At 46.4% G+C, this 18,886-nt stretch overlaps 1 protein-coding gene across 1 annotated transcript in view; it reads left to right on the forward strand.

The window, feature by feature from the left end:
• Positions 1 to 18,886, forward strand: part of LOC139749320 (serine/threonine-protein kinase 32B) — a 204,515-nt gene that overhangs the window by 129,282 nt on the left and 56,347 nt on the right. Inside the window, exon 3 of the mRNA XM_071663046.1 lies at positions 14,162 to 14,217. Within this exon, the coding sequence (XP_071519147.1) occupies positions 14,162 to 14,217 (56 nt within the window). The remainder of the gene's footprint in view (positions 1 to 14,161; positions 14,218 to 18,886) is intronic.

Below are 18,886 nucleotides of genomic sequence, written 5' to 3' on the forward strand. Positions count from 1 at the left end.
GGGGGAGCTAACAAAGACCCTAGCCCCACACCCGTGCTGGGAGAGCTAACAAAGACCCTAGCCCCACACCCGTGCTGGGGGAGCTAACAAAGACCCTAGCCCCACATCCGTGCTGGGGGAGCTAACAAAGACCCTAGCCCCACACCCGTGCTGGGGGAGCCAACAAAGACCCTAGCCCCACACCCGTGCTGGGGGAGCTAACAAAGACCCTAGCCCCACATCCGTGCTGGGGAGCTAACAAAGACCCTAGCCCCACACCCGTGCTGGGGGAGCTAACAAAGACCCCCCAGTCTCAGCTAAGGCACCTCGGTCAATTATCTTAATAGAGACGCTTGGGTCAAAACTTTCCACTGTTAATTAACGAGAGGCTATAGTCTTAAGGGTAACAATGGCTCCCTCCTCCTCCTCCTCCTCCTCCTCTCTGTAGTGGTATTATTCATCAAGTAATGGAGCGAGTGAGCGACCCACCGTAACCCTGCCCCTTGGCCAAATCTGGTGGTAGGCTGGTCGGAACTCTACGCTGGCCCGTTTATCTCTGATTAGAATACGTCAGTGTTCACTCCAAGAGAGAGAGAGAGAGAGAGAGAGAGAGAGAGAGAGAGAGAGAGAGAGAGAGAGAGAGAGAGAGAGAGATGACGTAATGTTTAATCAGCATGATGATGAGGATGCCTGGGCAGGTATTGAGTTGCCAGAAGTTGACACAATCAAGACAATGAATGAAGTGAAAAAGAACCTAGCAGCCGGACTGGCTGGAGTATGAACTGGTTGCCTTTATAATGACTAAAGATCACCATAGCCAAACCAGCGATGATACTATTGATGACACGGACGTACACCACAACGTCATCATCATCATCACGGCAGATAACCCTACAATAGCATGTGTATTACTGATTCCTAAACGACAATTCACGTTTCTCCTGATGCATTACAGACCAGTTAACCTGTATTTAAGTGATCAAAAATCACACACTGGACTCACGTGACTCATTACAATTACGTTGCTGAAGCAAAACATGGATTTCTACTTGATAAAACGACGCGCACTCTACTACGACACCATCACCAGGACGTATGTGAAACTATAAGGAAGGAGGAAGACTGGATACTGTTTCCATGACTCTGTTAACACATACGATAAAGTAAACGACAGAATCCAAACAGGTAATGGTACGACAGAAAATGTGAAGGATATAAAAGGAGGTTGGATCAAGCACTACCTGGCAAACAGGGAATTCAAAGTAGTAACAAATGGGATCATATGTGATCAGGTACACCAAAGTGGTGTACCTCAGGGAACACCGCTGGCTTCACTACTGTTCACAGTTATCATAGATACAGTTACTGAGATAAACAACGTACACTGAGAGGACACACCAGAGTCAACAAGATGTCAGGATCAAAGAGAAAAACAGATGGATCTTGCAGGAAGACTTGGATATGATTTACAACTGGATAATAGAAGTTAGTGATGATACATTCTGAGCAAATGAATGATGAATGATGAAGAATACAGGGTGGGGGGGGGACGCATTATAAAGTTCGAACAGAGGAAGAGATAACAAATGAAGCGAGGGATCTTTGGGGTCTTCATGCATGAGAAGATTGAATCATTTGAGTACACTAAAAAGATACAAATGTCGAGTCAAGTAATGACTGGTACAATAATGAAAACATTAACTAAAAAGTATACGTGCATGTATGTATACACTTTTTTTCATACTTGTTCGCCGTTTTCCGAGTTATCAAGGTAGCATCAGGGACAGACGAAGAAAGGTTGCATTCGCTGTCATGTATATAACATTAACACTGACAAAACACACAACACACACACACAATCGGTGTCTATCCACACGCTTGCTATCTATCCTTTATCTAGTGATCTATTCAGGCCCAGGTACATCTTCCTAGAACGAGGCAGGATGAACACAGACTCGTCAGTATCGAGGTCAGGTCACACCGAGTCTGGGTATACTGATCACCACCAGTTGGCACGTGCTGCACATGCGCAGTGGGACTTAACATTGGGTGCGTTCCCATCATGTCTGGGATTTGCGTCGCTAAGCAATCCCGACTTTCAGATCATATTATCCCTCGAATACATTAATCAGTACCTGGAGTTCTGATCTTTGTCTTGTGGATACTCTCTCTCTCTCTCTCTCTCTCTCTCTCTCTCTCTCTCTCTCTCTCTCTCTCTCTCTCTCTCTCTCTCTCTCTCACGTCTCGAGAAGCGTTGGTCGGTCGTCATCACGCGTCGTTACCACCACGCCTGCAGCAGAACACTCCGCTTTGACCGCTTCATCCTGAGGAGGTCTTGTCATTTATTCATGTTGTCCCTTAAATGGGAGGCGGTAGAGGGAGGGAAGGAGGGGCTGGGGTACTGGGCCAGTACACGAGGTCCTGGGGTGTGGGACGGGCCTGGCCTCCTCCTCCTGCTGCTGCCACACTCTCTCTTTATGTCCCATCCTCCCCACGTAGGGCACTCTGCTTCCTCTCTGTCTCATCCCTCTCTCTCATCTCACTTTAATCTTTCCTCTCTCTCTCTCTCCATTTCATTTTCTTTCTTTCACTCTCTCTTTCCTTACTATTTTTCCTCTCGTGTTTTCCTTCTTCCCTCACTCCCTTCATATTCTTGTTCACCCTCTCCCGTTTCCTTGCTCTCCTCTCATCACCCTGCAGCAGCCAGTCATGGTAGAGGCACAACACGCCTCAGTCCCAGCCTTGCACACAAGATTTCTCCTGAGTATAGTATTAAAACCAATCAATAAAGGACATTCAAGATGCCCCTCAGCCAATCAACTGTTTCCACTGACGTCAGCCATTGCGTAATGAACGGTTCTTGCCAATCAGCACTATTCTCTGACGTCAGTGATTGTGTAATTAATTGTTCTGCCAATCAGCAGTTTCCTTATGGTCTCCCTGATTACATAATGAAGCGTTCAGCCAATCAACGTTTTTCTTTTCTGTGACGCATTTTTTTCCCCCAACAAAAACCGAGTCGTCTTTCAAGCTCGATGACACCGTAGCAGAGTAGCCACTTAGACTGAAAGGTCCCGGGTTCGAACCCTGTCCCGCAGCAGCGCAGTAATGGACAAGGTACTTTTCCAGAGACAGACCAGGTGAAGGGGAGGCAGCGCGTCGCCCCAGGTACACCACAGGCCTCCCAGGGGCGCCGCAGGTGTGGCTTGTGGCTCAACCTGGGCCTTGTGCTCATGATGGATGACCTCACCAAGGGTCGTGGTGACTCTCTCTCTCTCTCTCTCTCTCTCTGTCTGTCTGTCTCTCTCTCTCTCTCTCTCTCTCTCTCTCTCTCTCTCTCTCTCTCTCTCTCTCTCTCTCTCTCTCTCTCTCTGTCTCTCTCTCTCTCTCCATCACTCTTAATCATTTATTTTCCTGTCTCTTAACATTTCCAACATACATACAGGATGTTCCAAAAAAATGTACTCACTTCTTGACATCCTATAACTCACTGAATTTTCTTCAAGGTCAATTGGATCTGAAAAAAAATATATATATAGCTTTCTACGAACGTTATGACATCACACAGATCATGCTCAGGTGCTGGAGCTTAACGTGAGTCTGGATCCGAACAAGAGGATCAGATCCGCTGGAGCAGCCACGACTTAAGACACGCAGCTTCCAGGAGGGACATATTCCAGCTGGCAGCAGTGCGTGGGGGTCTGGCTGGGGAGGTACACTCATGCCTCCCAGGGTCTGCAAATAATGGCCTCTGGTAGGCGTGTTGTCTAGCACATCTCGCATTCCTTATCTCCACAGATCTCTCTCTCACTCTCTCTCTCTCATCGGAAGTATTGGAATCTTGAGAAAGATATGATATATTGATGGAAAACGGCATTCGGGTATGTGGCTCCATCTTCCTGTATGACAGACGAAGGTCGGACGGTATGGCAGCCTTCCAGGTTTGGTTGTGCTTTCTGTTGTGTTCCAGATTTGGCTTCCATACAGGCTTCCAGGCCGTGGGGGATCATGTGTTTACTTCGGGGATCTTCAGATGTTAGGCATTCCAGGACGGAGGCTTATCCACTGGAACGGTCGCTTCACAGCAACACTCAAGGCATGTTACACAGCTACACCTTACACAGACAACCATGTGGCTACACCTTACACACACACACACACACACACACACACACACACACACACACACATACACACACACACACACACACATACACACACACACACACACACACACACACACACACACATACACACACACACACACACACACACACACACACACACACACACACACACACACACACACACATACACACACACACACACACACACACACACACACACACATTATCTTGAACACAGAGGGAAGGTTGAGAAAGGGCAAGAGCGGCTCAGTATAGGATATCGAAACACGAAGGAGCGTAGTGATGAGCTGGTGATGTGATGTGAGGAAGATATAAGCGGCCTTCTAGCCAGCCAATATTCATAAGGTGTAAGAGATGAAGACTCGAGCATAACACGGTAAGTGAGGAGGAACTGAGAAAATCGGAAAAGAAAATTGTGGACAAGGCAGGACACGATCTAGAAATCTGCCATGAATTCATCATTAGTAAATTGTCACTTAAAAGAGTGAAAGATAACCAGGACACAGAAATCCAGAGGGTAGCATGATGAAGGATGACGTAAGGGTATGTGGGGAACAGAATGACACTTTGTCTTAGTGGAAGACACTGTTGTTCGGACAACACTGACATGGGATGGGCAGGAGGTCTTGCAATACGTTGAAATTTCTAAAAAGAACATAAACGGTATACTAAAGGGTCTTGATCCCTGTGAGGCTCACGGTCCTCATATCTCCACAAGTGCTGAAGTTGTATGCAGATACACTGGACAAACCGCCTGTAAGGTTGTTCAGGACGTCAGTGGCAAGAAGTAAAAGTGACAAAATAGTGGAAGTGAGCAAACGTCATACCCGTCTATAAGAAAGGAGAACGTCAAGTTTGCCAGACGATTGAGGTTTGTAAGGTCCTGGGAAACATGGAGGAATGGAAATGGATAATTTCCTGCAAGAATGAAACTACCTAAGTGAGAGACAACATGGTTTCAGGGAGATCCTTCGTAGACAAGAGAGAACGCTCAGAGGAATGTTTGGATCTGCACTGCCAGAAAACATTTGACACTGTCCCACAATGACGGATGATAAAGGTTGGATCTTGAGGCAATAACAAGAGAGACTCTCTGGATGGATAGAGAATCAGTAGAACTGAACATTAGATACTTGTCAGTGGAGTGTTCTCGAAATGCGTTTGGCCACCAGTGGTGTGCCACAGGGTTAAGGTCTGGGGCCATTACCCTTTTTCAATCTTGATAAATGACTTGTTAGAAGACTGGACTTCGACCTAAATATGTATGAGGTCAGGGTCATGAGGGGAGCGAAGAATTACGAGGTTTGCATCATGGTACAAGGGAACTTGACGATCTCTTAAAGCTGGTATGATACGTTGTTGATGAAATACAACCTGATGGGACGCGATGAAAGGAGGCCTCGATATGAATATCATCTAGCAGGAAATCAATTCCAGAATGTGTGTGTGTGTGTGTGTGTGTGTGTGTGTGTGTGTGTGTGTGTGTGTGAGGGACGTGGGAGTCGACCTTAGATCAAACCCGTCGCCAGAACCTCACAGCGGGAAAAGTGCAGTGAGAGGTTAAAGACCGTAGATCTGCCCATCCCGGAAGAGAGAAGAGTAAGGTCACAAGTTTTAAGTTTTCAACCAGTTTGATGATATCAAAGGCGAACAGTTCTTGAATAGCTGTAAAGACAGAACAACCAGAGGACATAACATGACAATACGCACAACTCATTGGAAATCACGTAAAGAAGTTCTTATATATCATTGGGGTGGAGGATGCCTGGAGCACACTGAATAATGAAACTTTCAAAAAAAAAAAAAAGAACAACATACAGAAATGAAAAAAAATATGACAGTAGAGAATGTTCAAGGGATGGAGCCCCACGAATGTAGAACTCCCTCCCTCGCCCGTACAGTACAAAGATAGGTACATACACACAACCCATCTGATACCAACACACACACACACACACACACACACATATGATAGACGCCCAACACACATACATACCTCTACACCTGCATCTACACGAACACTTACACCTACCTAGACCCAGACACCCCTCCTCCACACTCAGCCTTACACCCATGACCTCCCCACTTCTCTCTCTCTCTCTCTCTCTCTCTCTCTCTCTCTCTCTCTCTCTCTCTCTCTCTCTACTGTATATCATCGCTATCGTAAGGGTCGTGTGACCATGGGATACAGTATGACTCTGGGTTGGTCTTGTGAGTCTTGCTGAGGCTGTACCGTTTTGCCCTGACCCACCTGGAGACGTCGGAAGATGTCCCGCTCACTGGCTTATGTATTGACACATTGCCACCACTTCACGCCAGCACCCGAGGGGTAGTGTTGGTAGCCGGGGGCTGCTGCCAACCTCCCGTGTTGGCAGCCGGGGGGGCTGCTGCCGACCTCCCGTGTTGGCAGCCGGGGGCTCCTGCCAACCTCCTGTGTTGGCAGCCGGGGGCTCCTGCCAACCCTGCGTCACGTCTGGCTACTGGAGAAAATCCTGATGTGTTTACATTCAGAGACTTAGGTTCGACGCGATTCAAACCCCCGTGGTAACACCTGGGGTGATCCCCCGTGGTAACACCTGGGGTGATCCCCCGTGGTAACACCTGGGGTGATCCCCGTGGTAACACCTGGGGTGATCCCCCGTGGTAACACCTGGGGTGATCCCCCGTGGTAACACCTGGGGTGATCCCCCGTGGTAACACCTGGGGTGATCCCCCGTGGTAACACCTGGGGTGATCCCCCGTGGTAACACCTGGGGTGATCCCCCGTGGTAACACCGTGGACCCACGTGCTGAGCGAGTGTGTTCTCAGCAATGCAGCATCAGCATGCCTCAGTAACTTGGCGGGGGATTAAACCAGAGAGAGGCGAGCCAACAACAAGGTACTGAGTTCATAATTACCAAGAGAAGGAGTCAGCAGATCTTACCAGCCATCACGACTTTGTTTCTCTCCATCCAACTTTCTCCATCAGTCTTAAACTCAGCCTAAGCTGAAGTGCTTCTCCCAGACTCAGGGAAAGCTCTCTCAAGTCTTCACTAAGTGTTTGGATTCTTTCTTTCTCTGTCTGTCTGTCTGTCTGTCTGTCTGTCTCTCTCTCTCTCTCTCTCTCTCTCTCTCTCTCTCTCTCTCTCTCTCTCTCTCTCTCTCTCTCTCTCAAATCACTAGCCATCTACCTTTCAACTCGCCTCTAGGATCCCTTTAAGGTTTAATCAGGTGACCTTCTACGTATGGCCAAAGATAGCGGGAGGGAATGTCTTTGGTGTAGCTGGTGTGGGCGGGCGTCCGCTGGTTATTGTGTACAGTCAGACGACGGTATACAACACTGAAATAACCTCGAGATAGCGACGGGGGTTGTGTCGTGGCGATATGACTGGGTATTGTGTCGTTGGGTGGTGTATGACGTCAGGTAAAGGGGGGGGGGAGGAGGTTGTGAAGCGATGGTGTGAGGTTGTGGAGTGGCGAGGTTTACTTGTGGGGGTAATTGGGTTGGGTTATGGGGTTAGGTTATGGGATCGTGTGGTCAAGCTATAGCGTGCTGGGTAGGGGTCATGTTGTACACTGACCCTCAATATAGTTTCATATATTGACTTTACTCTGGTGTGTAGTGACCAGCTGGGTTGACACCACCTCCTCACGGTGTGGAAAGGGTTTAAGGGGGGATGGGGGGGATATTGATGCATCATCCAGGCATTAATACATCAATTACAAGCTAGGGTCTCAAGCAGTTACGAAAGGCATCAACATGACATTGTGAAACCAAGCCATCAACCCAGGCATTAACCAAGTAACAGGAATTAACCTGGTATTAATTCATCAACCAGTCATTAGGACATCAATGAGATCTTAGAGTATCAATGAGACGTACGGGCATCAGTTGTCCATTCAGGAATCAATCAGGCATTTGATTTCAACCAGGCATTATGTAGCCATATGGGTATCAACCAGACATTAAGGCATCAACCGAGAATAAGAACATCAACCACAAATTAGGACATCAACCAAGTATTAAGATATCAACCAGGCATTAAGGCATCAATCAGACATTAAGACATCAACCAGGAATAAGGGCATTAACAAGCGACTAGGTTATTGACCCAACACACGACCTTCCAAGCGTGAGTCATGTGTTATGATGATGTTGTGACATGTTATCATAACTGGCCCTGTCACGTACTACGTCTTCGTCAACGTTGAGCTGTTGACTCCTTGTGATGTCCGTGTTTCATTACCGTCCGTTATTGATGAGTCATACGTCCACTACCGTTATTGATGTGTGAGTCATACGTCCACTACCGTCCGTTATTGATGTGTGCGTCATACGCCAGGACACAGCCGGCTCAGGTATGGGAAAGATTATCTGTGTCACAATAGATATGCGGTATTTCTATAGCACAAAAATGTTCTTTTGGCTCCTCTAATATATCAATTAAAGCTAGTAATTAACTACTACATATTATTAATACAATACTGGAGGTTATCAGTTATCATTTGCCCTGTTATCAGTCACGGCAGAGCAACATTAATCACCTCATAACAAGTTGTCATGTGTCAATAAAATGAGCAGTTATCATACACTCATTCATGACATCATTACAGCCGGGGACATTAATAATAGTACGTCAGAAAAGAAGAGAAGGTAATTTCGCCCATTGGTTGATTAAACGTTACGTCATTCATGTAATGATTTATTCATTTCGTGTCAGGGAATAAATTTTTTATACTCATTCCCTTTTTTTTTTAGAGGTTGCCAGCGAGGGCAGGATATAAGGTTTGCTGAAGTCTCCCTTTTGCTCGTCCCCTTTCCAACTGGACAATTATATGGGAGAAATGATGAAAAATGAGGACTCATCAAGAACCAATCAAAATCCTTAGTTGATGACATAATCAACTCAACCAATTAGATCATTGCTTGGTTATGACGTATGACAAACCTTCAAAAATTTGAAGAAAGAAAACGTTCCTTTGCAGTGACGTCATACCACCTAACCAATCAGATTTTTTCCCCTAAATGTATCATTTTCTTCTCGAAAGTGTTGCCACATTTCAGTGAAACCACAAACCATGGTAACTATGCATAACATTGTTAAATGATACATTTCAGGTTAGATATTAATTTCATACGATAAAAACTAGCTGCAGTTCATCATTGATCATCTGTACGCTTACCAATCAAATTGGGCCGGCATTAATCACATGGGAAGCAGTTATGATGTTTCACTGAAATGAGCTGTTATCAAGCGCTCATTTACGGTCACATTACAGCGGTGGACATTAAAATGGTCACGTCATAAAAGAGAAAGGTAATTTCGCTGATTGGTTGATTAAACATGACGCTGAGCAGTAATCATTGAAAAGTTCCGTATTGGCCGGGATATTTCACAATGATTCATACGTGAAAGGAAGCCAGGGATGATGGCATGGGGAGATTAACGGGTCGGTGACCACGAGAGAGAGAGAGAGAGAGAGAGAGAGAGAGAGAGAGAGAGAGAGAGAGAGAGAGAGAGACGACGAAAAACATTTTGCCAATGGTCATGGCTGGCGCGTAGCACTCACCGTAGGAAAATCTCAAGAATTACGAAGAAAGAGCCATGCGAGTTACGCGTTCGCGAGTGTGGAGGGTGAGGCAGAAAATATGTACCGAGCTACCTGGGCCACAGGAGCGAAACGTGACACCCACTGAAGTGCTGGCTCACTGTGCAGCCGTCACCAACCCTACCAATACCTAGACGAGAAATACCAATAATATCATCTCATCTGTGGCTGCCTACCAGCACCTGGCTACCACCAGAGCGAGGGATATTGTCGTCACCCAGATGGAGATATGTAAACACTTCATCATGAGCCACTCAGAGCATTCTGGGTCGATGACATAATACAATGAACCAATCAGATCACTGCTTGCTTATGACGTCGTTCAAAATGTCATATGATTTGCCCAAAGAAATTTGTCATTCTAATGACGTCATATTGCTCAACCAATCAGAACTATCTATATAACAGTGTTGCCAGCTTTCAATCAAACCACATAATTTTGTATATCTGTTATAGAACGTTATACTATGTTATGTAGTTTCTCGTTTGTGTGAAATTTCCTGGAAGGCAGTATTATTAACAGCTACTTTCGTCATAAATGGAATATTAAATTCCACTCACACAATCAACCTTCAATAAGAATTCAAAAAAATTTCCTTTACGAAACTGATATTCAGTTCTTCAAGATGGAAGAATTTTTCAACACTGAGGCAATTCCGACTCTCTAGATATAACATAAGTAAACATAAATTGACCATAGAAAACGGCAAGATCTCCGTTAGGCCTGAGGGTTACCACAGGGACGAGTCACATTGTTGCCACACGTCACTGGATTCGTAAAATTCAAATCCATATTTACATTTATCAATCTATCTTAATGTATGTATTTATGTATGTTTGTATGTTCGTAAGTATGTGTTTTTCATACTTTTTCGCTATTTCCTGCGTATTGAGGTAGCGCCAGGAGCGGACAAAGAAAGGCCACATCTGCTCACATCCATTCTCCAGCTGTCATGTGTAATGCACCGAAACCACAGCTCCCTATCCACATCCAGGCCCCACAGACCTTTCCATAGTTTACCCCAGACTCTTTATATATCCCGGTTCTGTCCCCTAACATCACGTCGCTCCCTGTATACCATATTGCTCCATATGAAGCAGCCGGGGGAACCATGGGAAGGTCTTGGGGCCTGGTTGTGGATACTGAGCTGTGGTTTCGGTGCATTACACATGACAGCTAGAGACTGAATGTGAGCGAATGTGGCGTTTCTTCGTCCGCTCCTGGCGCTACCTCGATACGCAGGAAATAACGAAAAAGTATGGAGACACATCTTTCCACCTCCAATTTGGTCTCCCACTTCTCCTCGTTCCCTCCACCTACGACACACACACACACACACACACACACACACACACACACAAATATATATATATATATATATATATATATATATATATATATATATATATATATATATATATATATATATATGAGACGTGAGGGACACTTACACATAAACATATTTGTTGCTTAAATGTTGAATACACAACACGATGCGTGGCGTACCCTGGTAGTGAGTGCTGAGTCTGAGCTTCATGACAAACAATTTGCATGACATCAGGCACTGGAAGTGGGAGGGGGGAGGGGGGGAGGGGGAGCTATTTGACCGAGGGTTGGGAGGGCCAGGTATGCATGTCACGTGACCATATAGGTAGGCGTAACACTACTGCCACGCGTGACGAGTAGGTGTTCGTGCTGCTGGGTATGTCACGCACTCCTGGCCGAACACTACTACACTTGTGTTACAGGGTGTGGCTGACTACATCAACACAGGACAACACAAGGCTGCATGACAAGACGTAGTGTAACACTACATAACACAGGACTGTATCACAGGTTATGGGTCATGGTAACACAACACAGGATAGTACGGTAGGACGTAGCTTCTGGTAACATAGCATCAGGTAAAGCAACACAAGACAACACATCAGAGTGTGCACAACACAGTGGAGGTGACCATAACAGAGCAACACAGCTCAGGAGGAGAGGCAGGTAGCTCAGGTAATGACTTAGTTAAAGCCACGCTCCCGATGGCCCGGGTCGTTTTGGCTGAGGGTCGTTTTGGTTGGGGGTCGTCTTGGTTAGGGTCGTCCTGGCCGGGGGTAGTTTTGGTTGGGGTCGTCTTGGTTGGCGGTCGTCTTGGTTGGGGTCGTCTTGGTTGGGGTCGTCCTGGCCGGGGGTCGTCTTGGTTGGGGTCGTCTTGGTTGGCGGTCGTCTTGGTTGGGGTCGTCTTGGTTGGGGTCGTCTTGGTTGGGGTCGTCTTGGTTGGGGTCGTCTTGGTTGGGGTAATCTTGGTTGGGGTCGTCTTGGTTGGGGTCGTCCTGGCCGGGGGTCGTCTTGGTTGGGGTCGTCTTGGTTGGCGGTCGTCTTGGCTGGGGTCGTCCTGGCCGGGGGTCGTCTTGGTTGGGGTCGTCCTGGCTGGGAGTCGTCCTCTACAGGGGTCGTCCTCCTGATCCACATTTAATGGTGTTAAGAGAGAGATTCTTTCTTCCCCTGGGGTGTGTTGAGTGCCTGGAGGGGAGACGGTGCGTTCAGTGCGCTGAGTTCGATACGTGAAGGGTAGGGGTGCGTTCACAGAGGCGTCTTAAGTGCGTGATGGAGGGCAAAGGTGCGTGCAATGCGATGAGTTCGGCGTGAAAGGCGGGGGTGCGTTAACTGGGTTGTATTAGGCTCGGGGAGAGGAAGGGGAGCGTTCATTTGGGTGCGTTCAAAGAAGTACATGGGATGGACACATAACAGAACACCTGATGATTCACGAACACGTTATATGTTACGTTACCATGAGCAGGTTATCTGCTACGTTACCAAGAGCAGGTTATCTGTTACGTTACCACGAGCAGGTTATCTGGTACGTTACCACGAGCAGGTTATCTGCTACGTTAAACAGAGAGGGAACACAACATAGCATGGAGAGAGTATACTGCCATGGACGTTTTATATGAAAGTGGCAACGTGGAGAAACTATATATATATATCTTACCTGAACATGTGTGGGCTTCTGCAGGTAAGGAGGTCAAACCTGAAACAGAAAGAAAGGTTCAAGATTTAGACATAAGCTTTCTCCCTCTTACAACATGTGTATTTACTGATGGCAGGTATTTATATAGTATTTGTCTTGACTTGAAGGTAATGATGATATTCATATTTACTACATCTGCTGGTTATGTATTCCCAATGGTGTACAGGTATTTAGTTAAGAAAACCTTGGCCCACATTACTACATCACTTCCTTCCGTTGAGTATCATACAATCGCTTCAGGTTATTGACTCTATCTGACGAAAGAAAATTATATTTCTGGTTATCGAAATTCTTCTGTATTATGAAAATTTCATTAATTTCTTATGAAAGCTGTATTATGAAATTCCTCTGTATTATGAAAATTTCATTAATTCCCTATGAAAGCTGTATTATGAAATTCCTCTATTATGAAAATTCAATTAATTCCCTATGAAAGCTGTATTATGAAATTCCCCTGTATTATGAAAATTTCATTAATTCCTTATGAAAGCTGTATTATGAAATTCCTCTGTATTATGAAAATTTCATTAATTCCTTATGAAAGCTCTTCTTTTTCAGAGATTACAGTTTAAACTTTTGATCGTTTCTTTATCATGCGTATTTCTGAGTGACGGAACTAGTGTTGTTGCACTTCTTTGAACCTGTTCTAAGTCTTACACATTTTCCCGCTGAACTCTGATGACCAGAACTGAACAGTCTGTTCAAACTGAGGTCTGAGTTATGTAGCGATAACATTTTGTCACATTCGTTTTAACATCATGGCGTCTGGCCATGAAAACCAGAACCCCGTTACCACAATCATACACTTATCAGAACTTGGGTTTGCTACTGTATGGAGCCGAAATGTTGTGTGTGGACGTTGTGTGTGTGTGTGTGTCAGTATGATGACGCCTGCATAAAACACTCGTGATGAGGTGGATTTCGTGTTGGTTTTGACGTTATGTTCTGTGGAGGAATGTGGTCAGCTTTTGACCGAGATGTGAGTATGTAGTGTCCTGGGTGTGTTTGTATCGTCTGTGGCAAAAGGGGAGGGGGGGGGGAGGGGGGGAATGTTGGCGTTCCCTGCCTCTCGTATATATATATATATATATATATATATATATATATATATATATATATATATATATATATATATATATATTTCTTTCTTTTCTTTTAAACTATTCGCCATTTCCCGCGTTAGCGAGGTAGCGTTAGGAACAGAGGACTGGGCCTATTTTGGAATATCCTCACCTTATCATCTTACAGTGTATTAGCCAAGCTTATTTTGGTTTCTAAAGACAATGTAAAGGGAAAATATCAGGAAAGCCAGATACCTAATTAGTTGCATGGCCAGGCAATAGCTAATGAGAACTTAATTACATAAAGTTAGGGAGACATTCGACCTTATCGCACGACTAACTAGAGCTCTCTTTTCTTTGCAGTTAGTTTCGACCATTTCCAAGTTCTGCGAGCGATAGGAAAGGGAAGTTTTGGTAAGGTAAGTCCCCTCCCCTACACCTGCGTCACAGTACTAAGGTAAGTCCCCTCCCCTACACCTGGGTCACAGTACTAAGGTAAGTCCCCCTCCCCTACACTTGGGTCACAGTACTAAGGTAAGTCCCCTCCCCTACACCTGGGTCACAGTACTAAGGTAAGTCCCCCTCCCCTACACCTGCGTCACAGTACTAAGGTAAGTCCCCCTAACCTACACCTGGGTCACAGTACTAGGTAAGTCCCCTCCCCTACACCTGGGTCACAGTATACTAAGGTAAGTCCCCCTCCCCTACACCTGGGTCACAGTACTAAGGTAAGTCCACCTCCCCTACACCTGGGTCACAGTACTAGGTAAGTCCCCCTCCCTTACACCTGGGTCACAGTATACTAAGGTAAGTCCCCCTCCCCTACACCTGGGTCACACTACTAAGGTAAGTCCCCCTCCCCTACAGCTGGGTCACAGTACTAAAGTAAGTCCCCCTCCCCTACACCTGGGTCACACTACTAAGGTAAGTCCCCCTCCCCTACACCTGGGTCACACTACTAAGGTAAGTCCCCCTCCCCTACACCTGGGTCACACTACTAAGGTAAGTCCCCCTCCCCTACACCTGGGTCACAATACTAAGGTAAGTCCCCCTCCCCTACACCTGGGTCACAATACTAAGGTAAGTCCCCCTCCCCTACACCTGGGTCACAATACTAAGGTGAGTCCCCCTCCCCTACACCTGGGTCACGGTACTAAGGTAAGTCCCCCTCCCCTACACCTGGGTCACACTACTACGGTAAGTCCCCCTCCCCTACACCTGGGTCACAGTACTAAGGTAAGTCCCCTCCCCTACACCTGGGTCACAGTACTAAGGTAAGTCCCCCTCTCCTACACCTGGGTCACAATACTAAGGTAAGTCCCCCTCTCCTACACCTGGGTCACAATACTAAGGTAAGTCCCCCTCCCCTACACCTGGGTCACACTACTAAGGTAAGTCCCCCTCCCCTACACCTGGGTCACAATACTAAGGTAAGAGTCCCCTCCCCTACACCTGGGTCACAGTACTAAGGTAAGTCCCCCTCCCCTAGACACTACTGGGTACAGTTTACTGTAAGGTAATGTACACTCTCCCATTCTAAAACCTGGGTCAACTGGTTCTCCTAGGATATCTTATCTAGTTAGGTCGTAGTGGTGCTCCATCTACTTACCTCAGGTCACTGTCCTAAGGTAGATAAAGACAGTGTCTATGTTACGTGTCCTGTGTGAGGTCAAGATGGTCGACCATGTACTGTACGTGTCCTGTGAGGTCATAATGGTCGACCATGTACTGTACGTGTCCTGTGTGAGGTCATGATGGTCGACCATGTACTGTACGTGTCCTGTGTGAGGTCATGATGGTCGACCATGTACTGTACGTGTCCTGTGTGAGGTCATAATGGTCGACCATGTACTGTACGTGTCCTGTGTGAGGTCATGATGGTCGTCCATGTACTGTACGTGTCCTGTGTGAGGTCATGATGGTCGTCCATGTACTGTACGTGTCCTGTGTGAGGTCATAATGGTCGACCATGTACTGTACGTGTCCTGTGTGATATTATGATGGTCGTCCATGTACTGTACGTGTCCTGTGTGAGGTCATGATGGTCGACCATGTACTGTACGTGTCCTGTGTGAGGTCATAATGGTCGTCCATGTACTGTACGTGTCCTGTGTGAGGTCATGATGGTCGTCCATGTACTGTACGTGTCCTGTGTGAGGTCATGATGGTCGACCATGTACTGTACGTGTCCTGTGTGAGGTCATGATGGTCGTCCATGTACTGTACGTGTCCTGTGTCACTGTCCTGTAGGTCATGATGGAGGGTTCCAACTGTTCATTTTTGTCTGTTTCCTCATCTTGCCTCATCCCCCCCCCCCGGTACAGCCTCCCCGTGGGAGCCCTGGGGGCCTGCCTGACCTCCAGCTGTCAGCTGAACCAACTAACCTCCCCCGTCCCCCCCCCCCTTGAGGCACACACACACACACACACACACACACACACACACACACATACACACACACACACACACATACACACACACACACTATTCTGCAAGAAAATAACCTACGGTTTTCCAGGTCATGAGAAGAGATAGCAGGTCACAGGTCGTTAAATCATATGTCTCCAGGTCACAGGAAATCAGGTTACAAGTCGCCAGGTCACAGGTCATCTGTTCACGATACTCCATCTTGCGTCACCATCTTACACGATGGCTGGTCACAGGTCACCAGGCCACAGGTGGACAGGTCTCAGGTCGGCAAATCACAAGTGTACAGGTCACAGGTAGCTAGGGCACAAGGTCAAAGGTTGCCAGTCACAAGTAGCCTTCTTCAGGGCCAGGTCACAGTTCCTCAGGTCACAGCTTGTCAGAGCACAGGTAGTCATGTACCGATCGCAGGTCACAGGTCTCCAGGTCAGAGGTGCCTTGGCACAGGTCATAAGTTCCTCTGGTTCCTCTGACCTGTGATATTGGTGACCTGGGGCATTGGTGACATGTTGACCTGGTGATCTATGACAGCGGTGACCTGTGGACCTGGTAATTTGTAACGCTGGTGACCTGTGACCCTAGTAACCTGTGACCCTGGTGACCTGTGGGCTTAATAATCTGTACCTCTGGTGACCTGCTCCTCTGGTCAGCTGTGATCCTGGTTACCTGAAGCATTGGTGACCTGATGACCTGTGACCCCTAGTACTATGACCTGTGACGCGCTGTCTGGTTCGCTTCACCACGAATACCAAGATTAAAGGGCAACATAAACATACAACAGAGGCGTTAAGGTCGAAGTCAACACTGAAAAGAGAGGGAGAACTGATCCTTATGTCTTGGGATGCAGGTGGCGTTTAGGGTTATCTGGCCTCGTCTCGTGGTGAGGCTTGACACTGTCTACCCCCTCGGGTCAGGAGGGAAGCCAACATTAGTCACTATGTACACCAGACACACGAGTGATGTAGCTACGTCGAACATTGGGAGTAACCTCTCAACTGAGCCTAAGAGGAAACAAAGAGCCACATTTGGCTCTTTCGTGTGTTCCCTCGTTTGGAGAGTAATACAAGAGGGGAGGATTTCCAGCCCCTCCGCTCACGTCCCTCTTAGTCGCCCTCTACGACACGCAGGGAATACGTGGGCAGTATTCTTCCTCCCTTATCCCCATATATATATATATATATATATATATATATATATATATATATATATATATATATATATATATATATATATATATATATATATATTTCACTGAGTCCACGAGGAAAATGCAACACGATGTTCCCAAGTGCACTTTCATGTAACAATCACATCATCAGGGGAGACACAAGAGAGAAATATAACAGATTGTCTTGGACAATCGCATGTTTACCAAATGGCGTCCTAGCTTCGTCTCTTCGTTGTATATTAACTGACTGTTATATTTCTGTCTTGTGTCTCCCCTGATGATGTGATCATTACACGAAAGTGCACTTGGGAACTTATCGTGTTTCATTTTCCCCGTGGACTCATAGGAATATCTTGATCACGCGCAAAATTGTGATCCTTTCCAATATATATATATATATATATATATATATATATATATATATATATATATATATATATATATATATATATGTGTGTGTGTGTGTGTGTGTGTGTGTGTGTGTGTTACCCATGGAATGTACACATAATATCTGATGTAAACTGTTCACTACTATACCTCGAGAATCGAACCCCGGACCATCTGTTGTGGCAGCCAGGTAACCTAACCCACCAGACCACGATGAGCTTACGACATCACTTCCTCCGTCACCACTGGCTACTTCACGGCTCTGCGTCACCCACTAGTTAAGGAGCGAGCAGACGAAGTCTTAAGTTCATCATGGCCTGGGGGAATAGGCTACCAGGCTGCCACACAGAAGGTCCAGGGTTCGATTCTCTCGGTGTGTTGGCAACCAGGGTTCGATTCTCTCGGTGTGTAGGCAAACAGGTTACACAGACAGACAGACAGACGACACACACGTCAGCTGGGGAGTTCCCTCACCAGCCAGGGTGGGTGGGTGGGTGTGAGGTGAGGTATGTGAGCCACAGAGGCTGAGGCTCGAGTGATCAGTTCAGACATCTGGCCAGCAGTCAGCGACCAGCCAGGAGATAGCAACTTCCCCTCACTTCAAACGGCTGACAGCAGACGACGATATCATGGGTCACGTGATGGAAAAACTCATCAAAATATCACACACACACACACACACACACACACACACACACAGAGGAGCGCCAACGTTAAAGGTTTCTCATTTTGGTAACTCTTTTATCTTTAATTTTAGTAGTATGAAAGTTGGCCTCTGGTAACATCCCTGAGGTGTTGCTGCTCATATCCTCAGAGAAAAAAATGATAATTAGCTTTTCAACTTTGTCATCAAAAGCTTTTGAACTCCAGAGAAAAAAAAGCTAAAATGAAAAACTTTGATAAAGGAGGAAAAAAAAATATTTGAAACAGACCAGAATGATTTTGGTGGAAAGAAAATTAAAGACTGTGGTGGATCACGCGTTTACGTCGCTCATCTGGGCATTTGTGGGTACAGGGTTCGAGCCCTACACAGGCCTGGGTACGTCATCACGCCCTGCGCAAGTTTTCTTAACCTAGTCACTCAGTGGTGGCGCTTCCGCATCCAG

Source organism: Panulirus ornatus, chromosome 7 (genome assembly GCF_036320965.1).
Source record: "Panulirus ornatus isolate Po-2019 chromosome 7, ASM3632096v1, whole genome shotgun sequence".
NCBI classification, from domain to species: domain Eukaryota; kingdom Metazoa; phylum Arthropoda; class Malacostraca; order Decapoda; family Palinuridae; genus Panulirus; species Panulirus ornatus.